The following is a 16,509-nucleotide window of genomic DNA, read 5'->3' as shown; positions in this document are numbered from 1 at the left end:
GAAAACACTGTAAGAGTAGTTTAAATCTAATAAAATATATTAACTACTTAGGTTTAAACTACAATATTTTTTTTTCTGCAAAAGGAAAGTCTTAGAACCCAAGTAAACTGAATTTTGTCATTTAGAAGACATGTATTTTAAAACATTTTCACATTTTCTAGTCTATGAAGGTTCAAAAAATAAAATTTTTTGCTTGCCAAAACCAAAAGAATGAAGGCTAATTATGTTGCCATAAATCACTTTCAGCAAGATGTTAAATCCATCAGCTCTCTATTCCACTGTGTCAACCTTAAAAAAAAATAATTTTAATGTTTGAGAGAGAGAGAGAGAGAGAGACAGAGAGAGAGTGAGTAGGGGAGGAACAGAGAGAGTCACAGAATCTGAAGCAGGCTCCAGGCTCTCAGCTAGCTGTCAGCACAGAGCCTGACGCGGGACTCGAACCCATGAGCAGTGAGATCACAACCAGAGCTGAAGTTAGACACTTAACTGATTGAACCAGCCAAGTGCCCCTAATTTATTTGAGAGAGAGAGAGAGAGAGAGGGCGCAAGTGAGTGAGGGGCAGAGAAGGAGAGGGAGAGAGAATCCCATGCAGGCTTCACACTGTCTGCATGGAGCCTGAAGCAGGGCTTGAACTCACAAAATGAGAGATCATAACCTGAGCTGAAGTTGGACACTTAATGGACTGAGACACCCAGGGTGCCCCAGATCCAAATTATTTTAAAAGTTAGTAAAGATAGTACCCAGCTTTTCAAAGATTTAGATTGAGTGCTTCAGTGAGAAGTTCTCATACAAGTACATGGTGATTAGATCTGAGATGACACACCAGAATAGAACCAATCAAGCAAAATGCAGTGTTTCTGGAAAGCAGTTTTGTTTTGGGAGGTCAGCAACACTTCTAAGTGAAGGAATCAGGGTTTTTCCTTTGCTACTTCTTGTTGCCACAGATGGCTCCAGGGGCTTGGGGGTGGAAAGTACACAAAAGGGATAGGGGGTCAGTATGAAAGCACTGTAAAGCTAATTAGTGCCTGATAGCATAGGCTTTGACTACTTTTCAGCCAGCCAAGCACCAGCTCTCAGGTCAACACTTTACATTCCTTTAATCACAGAGATTAAAGATACCTACTTCCCTTTCCATTCAAGCACCAATTGCCTTCAGTAGTGGCAAGGAAAAGGACACTTCCTTCTGCTTTTGTACTTCAGGTGAGCAAACAGCTCTTTTATGATTTTTACTACTGATAGGAAAATATAAAAAGGTTTTTTTTTCCCCAAATATTTGAGTGAGTGAGAGAGAGAGAGAGAGAGAGAGAGAGCGCAAGTGCACCTGAGCAGGGGAGGGGTAGAGAGAGAGGGGGACAGAGGATCCGGAGTGGGCTCCGAGCTGACAGCCCAGCACAGGGCTCAAACTCAGGAACCGTGAGATCATGACCTAAGCCGAAGTTGGATGCTTAACCAACTGAGCCATACAGGCGCCCTGAAAAATATAAAAAGACTGAAATAAAGGCTACTCCATAAAATACATTTTCCACGTGCCTTTTTTTCTTTCCAAATGGAAAGACAATGCCGTATCCAGATACTAATCAGCTTTGGGTCACAAATTACATTTAAAAGGAAAAAAGAATGAATGTGGGGTAGCATATAAATTCCAGTAAGTGGAGACTCCTTGGTTAAGGAGAATTTGCTGGACAGAGAGGATGAAAAACAGGAAAAGGTAAGAAAAAGGGCCAGATCGCTTACTGCTTATCACAGTCAGCTTTTTCATGGCAGACTTTAGTAAGGGAGTTTCCAAGAGGAGATGAAGATATTTTAAGTAGCAACATTTAGGAAGAAAGAGGAGGTCCTGTGGTCTTTGGGTCAGCTAGCTACCGGAACTGGTTCCAAGTAGTCACTGGCTTGGAAATGGGGTAGACGAAGAATGGGGAATTGCCCATACAGCACAGTTAGAAGTATCTGGATAAGAATTCCCGGAAGCTGAAGTCTTCTTTATTGATAGAATTAGCAGAACATTTGTGGCAGTTGTCCATAAGGTCCCAACACAGCACATTCTGACATTCATATTAGACCTATTTAAATGTGGCTCCTTTTGATTCCATCAACTTTGTACTATTATGATTATCTGTACAAAGGGGTTCTAAATTGAAACAATCTCACTCACATCACCCCAATTCACTCAGTTTGAGGAGACTAACAGCTTGGTCCTAATTTTTAAAAAAGTGATAGGCTAAAAGACAAAAAAAAAAAAAAAAAAAGAAAAAAAAATCAACTAAAATAAGCTCCCAGGCCTAATCAAGAATGACTTAGTATTATTCATTCTCTTCTTTGAACATTTTGCTTAAGTGCTTTATTAGAGCTACAAGCTCAGGGTTCCCACCACGTGCATCAATTTGTTTATAGGCTTTAGATTCAAGCTCTTTAAGAGTACTCCGAGTGTATTCAAAAGAACCTACATTCTCAAGATAATGTACACAGTATTTTTTAATATCTATATTTTCGGTTCTCTGGCGCAAGATACTCTGCACCTGGGTGCTTTCAGGCCTTGACCAGATGGCATGAATAGTAGGGAACGAGAACTTTCCCTCTGTTAGATCTTCACAAAAGCTTTTGTTTTCACTATATTCTTTGGAGTGCAGATTAGCATAATCATCCCTAATTTGGAAAAAGAGCCCGAGTGTATTAAGTAGTGGCTTTAGATCTTCTTTGTAATCAGAGAACAACTGCATGAGACCCACTGCTAATCCAAACAGCCCACCTGTCTTTTGTAGCACCATAGCCTTATATTCTTCTTCGGTGGGACAAGTGTAATTATCCCTCCAATAGATATCTAGGCCTTGTCCCTGGTGGAGTTCCAGAAGCTGGTGGGTAAAAAGCTTTACCGCATCGGGGTGATCAAGGGTTAAGACTTTCTCTAGGCCAAGAAAATACACGTAATTGGCAGAATTGATGACGGACGGAATCCCATAGATACTGTGTGCCACAGGAAAGCCACGTCGGAGTTTTGAGTTGTCTTCGATATCGTCGATGAGCAAACTGGCATTATGCAACATCTCTGTCACTTCAATGATAATCTGACAAAAAAGACGATGGACAATTTCATTTTATTTGAATGTGCAAATATTCAAAAAGCTTATAAATAATTGAATTAACAGATTACAAGTCCTGGATTCCTTAGTTTTTACAACTGGTATTTACTTAGCAATGTCAATATAATACAATATATGCAGGGAACATTAAACTCAATTAAGAGCAACGAGTATTTTGTGTGACATCTATTAATTTCTTAAGGATTAAGAGGTTTTGAATTGCCTAAATACCTGCAGCTTATCTTCTGGAACTTTGAGCCAATGATTAAATGCCTGTGAAAGTTTGGTTCTCACTTGTTTACCTGGAATTAAAGAATAAAATTCGGCAATAAAATATTTCAGTTATAAAAAACACATTCAGACACTTCCTCTAAGACTGATCAGACTTGATGAACCCAGCCCCACTAATCCATTACTAGAGAGCCTGCCTTTCACTACTGGGCCCTAAACGCCCCACCCCCTCTGCTGAAATTCAGTCTAAAACGCCACAGCCTTTTAAAATTAGGGCGGGCAAAGACATTCTGAAGTATTCCAGGGGCCCACTAGTAAGCCCACTCCTTTCACTGGAATGAAATGGGCATTTTAGAAACTATGATCTAATGCATTCCTTTTTTGAAAAACAAGTTAGTCTAGTTAGTGGCAGTTAATTAGCACTGTCCATTTCAGAGGAACTATGGGGATTTTTTTTTTTTTTAAGTAGGCTTCACACTCAGCGTGGAGCCCAACGTGGGGCTTGAACTCACGACCCTAAGATCAAGACCTGAGCTGAAATCAAGAGTTGGATGCTTAACCGAGTGAGCCACCTAGGCACCTCACTATGGGTATTTTTAATGAAGCATACTTTGCTACTGATTTACCTCATATAATTACCTCTTACAAGTATCTACCATTCCTTTAAAGTTTTAGAGATTGTATAGTTCTGCTTCTTTCCTATCAAAAAATGAGATTCCCATTCCCTCAAGTATTCCCTTTTAGGATCCCAGTTTAGTAAAAAATAAGTCTTTTTATTTTGACTACGGCCATTAGTTTTTCAATATTATCATTTTCTTACATGGAAAGCTCAAGAGATTTTTGGCTAGTAGTTATCAATAGAAGTCATTTTAGCCCAAATATAAAGGAATGATAGATAAAAACCCCAACCAGTTCATTTAATAATGTTCTATGAGCTTCCTGCTAAAGTGAATGCACAGTCACATCCTAATTTCAGATGAGGTTTCCGAAAATAGTTACATAAAAAGTTCCAGTGAACAAAAACAGTATTTTCTAAGACTTCTCTAGGTTTTTTTCTCTGTACCAATCACCCAAAGGAATGAATACATAAACTCTCATCACATATCCAAATGAAAGAAAGTTGCACTTTCTGTGAGAAGTCTGGAGGGGAAGGCTCTCTTAGGGTTCAAGAAGGAGTATCTTCTGTCTCCTAATCCTTAAGGTAAACATGGTCTGGGTAGCAATTATATACTTTATACTTTTGATCTACTTTCCAGTTTAGCTAAGGCCAATCTGGGCTTTACTTACAATGTACAAGTGTGTAAAGTAACCCATATCACTTTAGAAAATAAGCTCAGAGGTGCCTGGGGAGTTCAGTTGGTTAAGCAACCAACTCTTGAATTTGGTTCAGATCATCTCAGGGTCAGGGGATTGAGCCCCATGTTGGGCTCCATGCTGAGTGTGGCACATGCTTAAGATTCTCCCTCTCTGCCTCTCCCCCCTGCTTGCGTGGGTTTGCTCTCTAAAAAAAGAAAAAAAAGTTCAGAAGATGAAGAACACAAAGTGGAGAGACATTTTCCTTTTTGCTTTAGAATATATATAGAAAAACAGTCCAATAAATGGCTTAATTTACAAGTTTTTTTTCCCAAACTTTATTTATTTTGAGAGAGAGAGAGAGAGAGAGAGAGAGAGAGAGAGAGCCGCACACAAGCAGGGGAGGGGCAGAGAGAAGCAGAGTGGGGAGGAAAAGGGAGGGAGAGGGAGAGAGGGAATCCCAAACAGGCTCCAGCTGTCAGCGTGGCGTCCAACTTAGGGCTCCATCTCACGAACTGGGAGATTATGACTGAGCTAATATCAAGAGCCGGATGCTCAACTGAGTCACCCAGGTGCCCCTGCAGTTGTGTTTGAATATATTCTTTTCCTTTAACCAGGTTCTGGGGTCTGGATTGATACTTTTAAGTCCCCAAATAGTTTCTAACAGATGTTAGTCATAGAAATCCCTCAAAATGAAAAGAAACAATAATTACCTTTCCTCTTTAAAAGACATTAACATTACGGACTCCCTGGCCTGGGGACCTACACTAGGGCAAATAAACAAACAAAAGTCATTCAACCCCACTAATTTCAAAACATCCTAATACTAATAATTTTTAATTATTATAATCTTTTATTAGCAAGAGTAATTTCCCAACAGAAAAAATGTTCTGGCCCATCTTGAAGTCACTTTAGTAACTATGAAGTTCTCTGTGAAAAACAGGTTTACTATGCATAGTGCAATTTCCTATTTCCTTTTTTTTTTTTTTTTAAGTAATCTCTGCACCCAACATGGGGCTCAAATTTACAACCCCGAGATCAAGAGTCCCGTGCTCCACTGATGAACCAGCCAGGTGCCACACAATTTCTTACTTCTTTAGGAAAATCTTTTGAGGTTACATTGTATTATGGATGCAAGAATACATTTGATTAAAACAAATTAGCTACCTAATGAGAGCTTTAAATGTTATCTAATGACTTAGATATTAATTCAAGATGAGGATTAAAAAATGTTACAAAAGTTCATTACACAGGTAAACATTATTGCTAACATGTAACTACAGGGGTGCCTGGGTGGCTCAATAGGTTAAGCTTCTGATTCTTGATTTTGACTTGGGTTGTGATCCCAGGGTTGTAGGTTAGAGCCCCACAGTGGGCTGCATTGGGCTCCAAATGTGAAGTTGGTTTGGGATTCTCTCTCTCCCTTGCTCCTCTCATATCCACTCTCCCTACAATAAATAAATAAACACACAGAATAAAATTACAGACAGTCCTTGCTCTGCAAAGTGGCAGGAGACACTCTTTAGACCCTTTACGGCACTGATAACCGGCATATATTACCATAGCCCGGTTCCAACCAGTGTTTGCAAACTTGTTCCAAAATAAGTTCAACAACAGATGAAGAGAGTGCAGGAGAAACATCACCATGTTTCTCAGTGGGAGACCCTGAAATAAGTGTAGTTTACTAGCTGTTGAATAAACGTCACTCAAAAGCAGTCTCTTGGCTTTTCCTTAAATAGCAGGAAACTTTCCCTTTGCATTCTACATTTCTGTTTTCCCTCCAACAACGTTAATTACAATGCCAACGACTATATTCCTTATGTTGTACTTTTTATCTTTGTGATTTATTCATTCTGTAACTGAAAGCCTGTACCTCTCACTCCCCTTCACCCCTTTTTACCCATTCCCTAACCCCTTTGATAACTTTTCAAGCTCTATGCCCAACGTGGCTTGAACTCATGACCCTGAGATTAAAAGTCACATGCTCGGGGCGCCTGGGTGGCGCAGTTGGTTAAGCGTCCGACTTCAGCCAGGTCACGATCTCACGGTCTGTGAGTTCGAGCCCCGCATCAGGCTCTGGGCTGATGGCTCGGAGCCTGGAGCCTGTTTCTGATTCTGTGTCTCCCTCTCTCTCTGCCCCTCCCCCGTTCATGCTCTGTCTCTCTCTGTCCCAAAAATAAATAAAAACGTTGAAAAAAAAAAATTAAAAAAAAAGTCACATGCTCTACTGACTGACCCAGCCAGGCACTGCCACCCCTCCATAACTTTTTGAGCTGTACTTATGATCATTGTTTATGCATGTTATACATCAATAAAAAGCAGCACCATGCCAAGAGCAAGGTAGAATTATGTACCCTGGCTGTAGGTAATAAAGAGGTGCACTATCTGTAACGAATTTCAAAATATTAACAGACTAGAAGTTTCTTAAAAAGTACGTATCTTATTTGTCCTTCGTATCTTGAGGATTTCATCTTTATTTACTATTTTTTGAGACAGTGTGTGCACGGGGGAGGGGCAGAGAGTGAGAATGGAGCCAGACTCAGGGCTTGATCCCATGAACTGTAAGATCATGACCTAGACTGAAATCAAGAGTCAGATGCTTAACTGACTGAGCTACCCAGGCACCCTGAGGATTTCATCTTTTTTTTTTTTTTTTGTCACTGGAATCATCACAGTGGAAGGTAATTTATATCCAACAAATTCTGGATACTTTTAAATAGCTTCTGTTGTACTATGGAGTATCTTCATTCTGTCAATTAGATTTCATCTAATAACCTTTGGTGAGTTATATGAGATAATATGGCTGGGTATAACTTGAGTTAGGAAATAGATAGTTCCCTTCATTCTTTTGAAGCACTGACATTAGCAGGTACGTCTTCATTAAGATTTGCCAGAATAGAAATGACACTAAACATGATGGTTTTGAGGATGTAGCTGGGGAGCCACCACTATTCTACCTTTGATAACCATATTTATTCTCTCCAGGCTCATGAAGAACAGAAACATACCACTGACATGTGCCCATAAAGAAAGATATGCACTTTAGAACAGAAATAAAAAAGTGTTTATCGTGATTGAGTTGAGAACGTTATTAGTGTAAAGGTTAGCTACCTTGCATGCTAAGTAGGTTTTTATGGTTGTCAACTAATTTATCACCTTTTATAATTTCTATAAGAAAGAGAATTCCAAATTTCAAGTACTTGGTTTGTGAATGAATTTTTATTACAAAAACCCACGCTTATTATATATATGAGTTTTTACTTGCTATTATTATTTTCCAAACCAAGCTTAAAAAAATAGCAACATAAAACATGCACACACACGTGATTAGGCAGGTGTTACTCTAAGAAGCCATGTTCGGATGACCCATCTTTATATACGAATAACGTGGGCTGTTTCCAAGTAATGTGAGTTAGAGATGCATTACTACTTGGCTCTTAAAGGAACCAGTAGTGTAAGAAATGCAGTGTGTATGTGATAGTAGAACAAATGAACATGGAAGATAGAGTGAAGCTTTTTGTTGTTATACAAATTGGAGTAACTTCCCCTAATATCTAAATGGTGGGGAATAGGAATGTATGGCATCCATAAAGAATGAAACTTCCAATGAGGTACTCAAATGTTTTAATTTTTTTTTTTAGTTATGTTGTATAATTGGACATTTTTAAAACAATGCTTCAAAAATATCCCTTTTAGGGAGCCTGCGTGGCTCAGTCCGTTGAGCCTCCGACCTCAGCCCAGGTCATGATCTCTCGGTCTGTGGGTTCCAGCCCCGCGCTGGGCTCTGTACTGACAGCTCAGAGCCTGGAGCCTGCTTCGGATTCTGTGTCTCCCCCCCACTTCTCTCTCTCTCTGCCCCTCCCCTGCTCACACTCTATCTCTCTCAAAATCAAATAAACATTAAAAAATTAAAAAAAAGCAAAACAAAAATGTCCTTTTAAGAACAAAAAACTAAAATGTTCTATTTGTCATTTTTCTCCAATGCATGCCTTTAAATAGGAAATCTTAAGAGATGGTAAATCTAATCTTTTCAGTAATTTAACATTTGAATGACTACTACTCTATAAAAAGACCCTATATTAACCATAACTAAAGTTACCTGGTAACTGAAGTAAATACTTATAGGGTTCTAGAAGAATTCTTTGCACTGTTTCTTGCGTCTTCTCCATTGTTTTTGAATTTCAAAGCTGATCTGTGAAAAAGGAGAAGGATAAAGATGATCTCATTCACTAAATTAATTTTGAGTGTTAAACTGCAAAGGAATTTGTATCTCAAGGTGTTTTTGTGCAAGTACACTTTCAGTTTTGTTTTAAAAGAAAATTCCACACAGGTGACATCTTGAAACATGCTGAAGTGAAAGAAGTCAGTCACAAAAAACCACATAATATATGAAATGTTCAGAATAGGCAAATCTATAAAGATAGAAAGTAGTTTGGTGATTGCCTAGAGTTGGGGTAGGAAGAATATGGAGATGAAGTTTCTTTTTGTAGGGTTCAAAATATTTTAAAATTAGGTGGTGATGGTTGTACATCCATGTGAATATCCTGAAACCTACCAAAATGTATACTTTAAATGGGTAAACTATATGATATATAAATTCTCTCTCTTAAGGAAAAAAAAAAAAAAAAAGGAAAGTCTTCAAGTGATTTCATTGGTCCCAGTTTTCATCTGGATTTTAAGTGATTTCCTTAGTTACAAAACTTATATTAAGCTTTTCTTACTGTACTCAACCATAAAAGGCATAAAACCAAATCAATGTCAAAACAAATCAACAGATTTAGATACTTTATATTTGATTGATTACATAAATTCGTAAACATACTTTTCCCCCAAGAGCATTTGAGATACGTTTTATATATTTAAAATTTAAGGGGAAAACTCCTCTCTTGTAATTTCTTTACAGTCAATCCTTTCAAAGATTCTAATTTAAGACGTGCATTAGTTTGGATGCAATTATCAAAAATATTTCCCTGTATCCACACACACACACACACACACACACACACACACACACACTTCTCTGTAGTGATTTATTATTCTGAGTTTTACATTTACTTTGATATTTCCTAGAATAACACTCATGGTCTTCCTACAATCTTTCTTTTCTATTGAATCCAATCTCTACTTTGCTTCTTTGCTGTTTTTTATTTGTCCTTATCTTAGGAATCTTCTTTACTAATTGCTCTCACATCTTGGGTACATTTTAGGAGGTTTCTCACCTTTATCTGTTTTCTTTTGCTTCTATAACAATGATTTTGTCTCTAGGATCATGAACTAAAAAGACTGAAAAGTGCGTTTTTTATAATCTACTCTGGAGTGTTTAGGTGAAACAATTATAAGAACTGAGCACTCTAGGGGCGCCCGGGTGGCTCAGTTGGTTAAAGTCTCTGACTCTTGACAGCTCAGGTCATGATCTCATGGTTTGTGAGTGCAAGCTCTGCATCGGGGGCTTGGGATTCTCTCCCCTCTCTCTCTGCCCCTACCCCGCATGCTCTCTCTCTCAAAATGAATAAACTTAAATTAAAAACAAAAAGCAACAAAAAAAGAACTGAGCACTCCAGCAAAGGAAATCATCTTAGCAATATGACCTCAAGGAGAAACATTCCATGTAGGAAAGTTTTACACCTGCCTTAACTGACAATGAATACCAAGGATGTCACAAGGGGGGGGGGGGGGGAAAGTCCAGAAAATATTTTGGAATTATCCAAAAATCAGTTTAGTAATCTTTTATCTATACTGTTTAAACTTTGACATGTTATCTCATTCTTAAGAGATTAAAAAAAAAAGGTAACAAGAATAATCACTTAGGTAAAAGATTATTGAACAGAATTAAAGGTAAGATAAAAAATAAAAACAAGCATCTTTTATATATTTCTGCATTTAAAGCAGTTGGTGGCTATCTCTTCCCAACAAGGTTGAAAGCAATGTACTTAGCTTAAAAATCAATGAGACCACCTTTCAAGAACTCTTTTGTCTCCCTGTGGATCAGTAACAAGTATACTCTTGCCCAGAAGTCAGAGCTAACTTTTGTTTCAATTCTCAAGGCTTTGTCAACGCTATTAAAAAAAACAAAAACAAAACCAGTTATGAATCTTTAAAAATTACCTTAAGAACACTCATTGAACAAGTCAATTAATGTTCCTTTCCTAGAGGATGTTTATACACAAGTATTCTTGGTAGTAGGAAAATACAGGAACCTCAATTTTTCTAGGTATTGAAAAGTAATGTTTTGTGTCTTCTTAAAGAGTCTAAGGGGTTCTATACACTGTGGCATACATGCTTTTTTTTTGTTTTTTTTCCTTTCTTTTTTTGACCTAAAGGAGTCCTATTTATCATGGCTGGAACTTTCAGCCATCATGTACTAGACTCAAATATAAAGGGGCATTAGTGTTACATGAATTCTACTCATTTATTTTTAGATTGAATAACTACAGAATGCCTCTATGAGACAGTCTGAAACTACTCACTTCCAAAACTGGCAAACTGCCTTAAATGGGTTCAAACAGTTGATGGATGAGTATTAATATGAAAATAGATTGTCCCCTGTGTGGACTACTACTGCAATAATCTCCTGGTTGGGCTCCCTGCGCTCACTCCTAGATTAGGTTCTCTAATCTAGATCTCTACTCTTCAGCCAGCGATCCTTGCAAAATTCAGATCTGGTCCTGTTTCCCTACCCATTGAGAACCCTTTGAAAACATCCCTTTGCTCTTAGGTAAGAACAATTCCTTAATAAACTGCATAATAGTAGGTTACTCTCCTGCCTCCCCTCCCCTCTCCTCCCCCTTCAGGTCTTCACAATTAATTCTTCACACTTTAAAAGCCTCTAGACACAGGCTTTCCAACATGTTATTCTTTCTGTCTGGAATGTTCTTTTCTTAGTTAACTTATGATAACCTTTCCACTCTCAGCTGGATCCTCACTTTATTTCCCTTAAGCCAAATTCCCTATTTTAAATTCTCCTATCACCATGTAACTCTCCTTTGTAGCACTCACCACTGCTATTAACTTCACATTCAATTGTGTGTCCATTTTGTATCTGTCTGTCTCACTAGGTTTAGGTCCACGAAGGCAGGGGCTGTTCCGTTTTTCCACATGGTAGGCGCTCAATAAATATGTGAAGGATTGAATGAACTAACGGAAAGTGCCTTCTAACGCTCTAAAAAAATGAAACCAAGGAACAGACTTGCAATATGAAAAGTTATAATACCGTGAAGGTTTTTTTTTTTTTTTTTTTTTAAGGGAACGATCTGGTTTCAAAATTGCTAAATAGTGACACTCAGCGTAGCTGTGAAACGCAGAGTGAATCCTCCACTTAAACTTTGGGAGATGACAGAGCTGAAGAAAACTGCCTGAGATAAAAGCAGTGGATTTAAATAACCTCAAGGCAGATTTTTAACAGAGACTTGGCAAAAGAACTTCAAGGGTCTACTATGCTGGTACCGAGCCCGCAGGAGAGGAGAGGTTTCTGCTTCCTCTCCGCTCAGTTGCCCCCTTCCGCCCCACTGGGTCACCTACCGCTCCACCCCTTCTCTAGCAAGTACGGAAAACTCATACACAATCCGGTTCAGCATCCGGGTCCTCACCCTCCTTTCTTTCTTTCCTCCGGACCCCGCCTTCCAGCCTCCCCCGCCCTCATTCCCATCCGGGTTCCCCCCGACCGCCACCACAGCCGCTCACTGTTCAACGGTGATATCACAACTTTCACGCTGCCGGTCCGGGAGTAGCAGTACCCAGCATCAACTTCCCACTTTATAGTTCAGGCCAAGGCTCCTCCGAACGCCTACATAGATCCCTCCCCCTACTTCACCACGGAACTCTCCACCCTTCTCAGCCGCCAGCGACACCGCATTACTCGGTGCAAGAAAATACGCCATCCCGGTCACACTGCGCAGGCGTCGTTGCCGCCTCCCCACTGCTTTGTCGCCCCGCCCCCTCCCCTCCCCTCCCTTCCTCATCTCACGCAGACGCGGGGCATTGCGGGTCTTGCAGTTCTCAGGGGCAAGGGCTTCCGTATTGGCCTCAAAGGTTGGACTACATTTCCCGGGAAGCTTTGAGGCGTAACTTTCTGTTTCCATAGAAGTGGTGGGAAAATGGCGTCGTTGTTTGTATCCCGAGGACCAATGAGAATAGGGTGTAGGCGGGTTTTAAAGAACTCTAACCAATCCGAGGTCATCTAAGAGGCCATCCGGGAAAGAGGTAGGGGAGGGGAAAATATCTAGGGGAGGGGAGAAAGAAGGGAGGGGGGCACTTGGGGTTGGGGGGGGGAAAGCGATGTTTGCCCGTCAGTCGAGTCCGGAGTGAGGAGCTCGGGCGCCGGAGCGGAGGGAGACTCTTGTGCTTAAGCTTGCCGCCGCCACGGCCACCGCCTGGACCTTTGCCCGGAAGGAGCCGCAGAGGGTCTGGCGCCGCCGTCCTCTGGAGGGCAGCGCGATTCGGGGCCCGGACCTCCAGTCCGGGAGGGATTTTTCGTCGTCCCCCCCTCCCCCCAGCGAGGGAGCCCGAGCGGCCGCCAAACAAAGGTACCAGTCGCCGCCGCGGGAGGAGGAGGAGCCGGAGCTTCAGCCTCAGCAACCGCTGGACCCGCCGCCCTTCTTCCCCCATCTCTCCCCCGGGCCTGCTGGTTTTGGGGGGGAGTAGGGGAGGGAACTCTGGACGTGCCAGGGTCAGAGCTCGCCTCCGAGGAAGGTAGGGACATTTTCTGAGGCTTTCGCGGTCTCGTAAGGGGGTCCTTTCGGGAGTCACTGGGCCTGGCCGAGGAGCGGGGGAAGATCGCTCGGTGGTCTCGCCGGGAGCCCGGATTGGGGGCCTCGGCCTCCCGGGAGCCCCCGCCCCCCGTGCTGTTGCCGAGTCCGAGTCGCCCCCCAGCCTGGCGGCCGCACACTCAGCGGTTTAGCTGCTCCGGGCCGCGGTGGGGGGCCCGGGCCGGCGCGGGGGGCTGTGCCGCCTCCCGGCCCCTCGGTCCTCTGGCGGTCCCCGCGGCCCGGCGGACGGGGATCCCGCTCGCACTTGTCGGGTGTCCGCCTCAGAACGGGACGTGGGCAGAGGCTGCGCGGTGGGTCGGTCCTGCCCGCGGCCCTCCTCCGGCCCGCCTGGCCTGTCCGCCGCCCCCCACCCCGGGCCCCTCGAGCCCGGGCCTGCTCCGGCTCGGACGCGGGGCTGCGCGACCCTTTGGGGCGCCGACCAGCTCGGCCGGGCCCGGAGGCCCTCGGGGAGGACAGCCGGCCCCGCGCCGGCCCCCGGGCTTGTTGTGAGTTTCTTCTCTGACAGAAATGGCGTCATTGTCGGAGACGGGAAACTCCGGCGGGTCCCGACAATGGGGACGGGAAGCCGCCGAGCTGTGTAGGTGGCCGGGTTTGCGGGGCTGGCGAGGCCAGAGGGAGCCCCTCGTCGGCGTTTGTGGTTCGGGGGCTGATGCCCGCCACGCTCTTTCTTCGGGGTTCAGGCTTCGCTCGGTTCCCTCCGCCTCCGCCAGTGCAGAGGGGTGCCCGGTGGTGTTGACTGGGTGTCTTTTGTTTTCCCTCCAGGTGCAGGTGAATCTGGTGTTTTCGAGGGGATCGCGGTCCCTGAATCATCATGAAGGTAAGATTGCTTCCAGAAAACGACCTCTGGGGTTACAGAATTGGGGAAGTATGGGGGTTTGATCGAGGTCGTGTGTGGGGCCTCCGAGTTTTGCCGAGGAAGGTGTGTTGGGTGGCTTGGTGCCCGAGCCCTTTGCCGGGAGACGACGGGGGTCAGCTGGTGTGGCTCTCTACCGGCTTTGCTGTGGAGTTGGGGCCACTTGGAGGATATCGCACTGAGCAGAATTCTGCCCTGTAGGACGTCTCCTTTTTCACGGTAACGTAGGAGGAACTGCTTGAATTAAAGTGTTTTACAAGGTAAAACAGAAAAAGCAGGTCAAGTAATCCGACTCTAGAAACTGAACTGTATTGTGCTTCTATCGATTACACTGATGAAAGAAAATCTCATTTATTGTGTGAACAGTACTGTGAATTTTTAGCAGAGGACCTCTAGGGTTAGCCATGAAAGTGATCTTAATTGAGAAATCCTTAAAGAGAATCTTTATGATCTTTACACAACTCGGAGATAGCAGTTGCCCCTTGTATTTCCTGGGATTTAGCATTATATGGTTTATTTTTCTTTGTTGATCCGTAAATTGTCAGATGTTGTGGTAAAAACCAATGTGGATTGATGTGGAAAGCCCATGGCCGGGTTCCTCTTAAATGTAAACATGTTAACTGAATGGAGGATAGTGTCTAAAGGGTAGAATTTACTTAGTCGGTGGAAGAAATTATAGCAATGGAAGTACTGGTTGTTTTTTTAGAGAATATGTAATTGAATGCTGTCATTTTTAAATACACTGTAGGATAAAAAGCCTTAGGTGTCTGAAATGTCTAGATTCAACTGGTGGAACTTAGACACTAGACAGCTTGTTCACCCGTGACAAATTCGGAAGTGCTTGAAAGGGTAGAGTGTGTTTACGAGTGTAGAAATGTGAAATAGTATGTGATAGTATGTGAAAATATAAATGTTGTCTACTTTGGATAGTTCCTTTGAATTATTTAAAAAAAAGTTTTCTTCGCTTGTCTTCAGAATCAAGACTTTTTATAGTATTGCATCTAAATGGAAATTTGTAATGTTTGTGTTTATGGAAGAAGTAAATGCTGTGGCCACTTAAATATTTATCAGCTATACAAAGTAAATTTAGTCCAGTTTTGGATTTTTTTTTTTTTTTTAGTGTTTTTTTTTTTCCAGCTTGAGTGTAGGGTGTGTATAACCTAAAACAGTTTATACCTGAAACAGTTTATATCTGCTGAATTCCTGTCTCACCTTCATGTAGATGAAAAAAATGATCAGTGATGTCTCTGAAATGAATCCCTTTTGTTAGTCACAGATGCTAGCGGTGACTCTTGTGACCTATGTAAAACAGAGACAAGTGAATTTGTTAGGAAAAACTGTATCTTCCTCGCTGTTGGATGAGAATTTAAGAAAAGTGTTGGGTTAAATAACATAATAAATTCAGAAGCTGAATAACACAGGATTTAGTTTGTAATAGATGTTGTAATATGTCATAGTTCCCTGTATACTGCCTGGCACATCTTAGGTACTCTGTTAATGTTTGGATAAAAGAAATGTAGTTAAGTTGAAGGTCCTTGAGATTTACATTTTCTTCCTTTCATTTCCCTTTTTTTTAACTTGTGTGTTTAAAAAATGAAAGTGCGTTGGAAACTTTAGCCTTAAAAGTTTCAAAATATTAGGCAAATGCAAATTTTTTGGTATCATTTTAGAACTACTAATTTTAAGTGCTTAGCATTTCCATTATTATTGCCTTTAAAAAAAGGTACTAGTAATGTTGAGTTATTAAAGTAAATTTCTAGTTTTGTGCAAAAAGAACTTCCTGTTACTGTACGTGTAGTAAGTCTTCTCTTTGGGAGTCTATTAATAATCAGTAGTACTACAAACTTAGCTTATTTCTTACAACTTAATTTCTTATATGCTGAAAAGTTGAGAGGCTGCCCATGATTGGTATTTTCCTTTAACAAAATTGCAATTCAAGAAGTATTTAGTAGTGATTATATTGGGCTTAAATCTTTTATGTGTGTGTGTGTGTGTGTGTGTGTGTGTGTGCTCCCAGTTTCCAAATTGTAATGACAGCTGAGCGATAGAAGGTTTTGTGCTATTTCTTAGATCTTACTAAACATATTCATACTTCGAGGTGAGCTTTTAAGTTTTTATTATCTGTTTTATTCAAGGAATTTTTTTATTTTATTAAGTGACAGTATACTGATGTCATTGGAAGAGTGCTTAGTAATACTTTTCTGGTTGTTGCATTAAAATGTATGTATCGTTTTAAATATTATATGTTTTAGCGACAATTTTCCTGTAGTACGTGACTTCAAGAGTGTA

The 16,509-nt window shown here is 41.4% G+C and overlaps 2 protein-coding genes across 10 annotated transcripts in view; one reads left to right on the top strand and one right to left on the bottom strand.

Annotated features, from left to right (window-relative positions):
- Positions 1–1,959: 1,959 nt before the first annotated feature.
- On the bottom strand, positions 1,960–12,717 carry GGPS1 (geranylgeranyl diphosphate synthase 1). 4 transcript variants are annotated; one of them, XM_027046926.2, is made up of 5 exons: positions 12,283–12,503; positions 8,702–8,794; positions 5,316–5,369; positions 3,310–3,380; positions 1,960–3,063 (listed from the first exon to the last, which is right to left on the bottom strand). In XM_027046926.2, the coding sequence occupies exon 5, from the start codon at positions 3,040–3,042 to the stop codon at positions 2,302–2,304; it is 741 nt and encodes a 246-aa protein (XP_026902727.1). In that variant the 5' UTR covers positions 3,043–3,063; positions 3,310–3,380; positions 5,316–5,369; positions 8,702–8,794; positions 12,283–12,503; the 3' UTR covers positions 1,960–2,301. The 4 variants fall into 4 exon arrangements, with proteins under 4 accessions (XP_026902727.1, XP_026902726.1, XP_014936219.1 ...); XM_027046925.2 differs by lacking the exons at positions 5,316–5,369; positions 12,283–12,503 and adding an exon at positions 12,568–12,717; XM_015080733.3 differs by lacking the exon at positions 5,316–5,369 and having other exon boundaries at positions 12,283–12,502.
- Positions 12,718–13,152: 435 nt separating this feature from the next.
- Positions 13,153–16,509, top strand: part of ARID4B (AT-rich interaction domain 4B) — a 149,505-nt gene continuing 146,148 nt past the window's right edge. For all 6 annotated transcript variants that reach the window (XM_027046921.2, XM_027046918.2, XM_053207213.1 and 3 more), the window contains exons 1-2: positions 13,153–13,290; positions 14,130–14,184. In XM_027046921.2, coding sequence (XP_026902722.1) covers positions 14,179–14,184 — 6 coding nt within the window. In that variant the 5' untranslated portion in view covers positions 13,153–13,290; positions 14,130–14,178. The remainder of the gene's footprint in view (positions 13,291–14,129; positions 14,185–16,509) is intronic.

The sequence above is a fragment of the Acinonyx jubatus genome, chromosome D2 (assembly GCF_027475565.1).
Source record: "Acinonyx jubatus isolate Ajub_Pintada_27869175 chromosome D2, VMU_Ajub_asm_v1.0, whole genome shotgun sequence".
NCBI classification, from domain to species: domain Eukaryota; kingdom Metazoa; phylum Chordata; class Mammalia; order Carnivora; family Felidae; genus Acinonyx; species Acinonyx jubatus.
This window is presented reverse-complemented; position numbering and strand designations above follow the sequence as displayed.

Excerpts from the sequence above, each read along its gene's own strand:
- GGPS1 (XM_027046925.2), bottom strand. The coding sequence starts at position 8,771 with ATGGAGAAGACGCAAGAAACAGTGCAAAGAATTCTTCTAGAACCCTAT. Across the intron at positions 3,381-8,701 it reads GTATTTACTTCAGTTACCAG|GTAAACAAGTGAGAACCAAA; the intron begins GTAACTTTAGTT and ends CTTTAATTCCAG. Across the intron at positions 3,064-3,309 it reads TTCCAGAAGATAAGCTGCAG|ATTATCATTGAAGTGACAGA; the intron begins GTATTTAGGCAA and ends CTTTTTTGTCAG.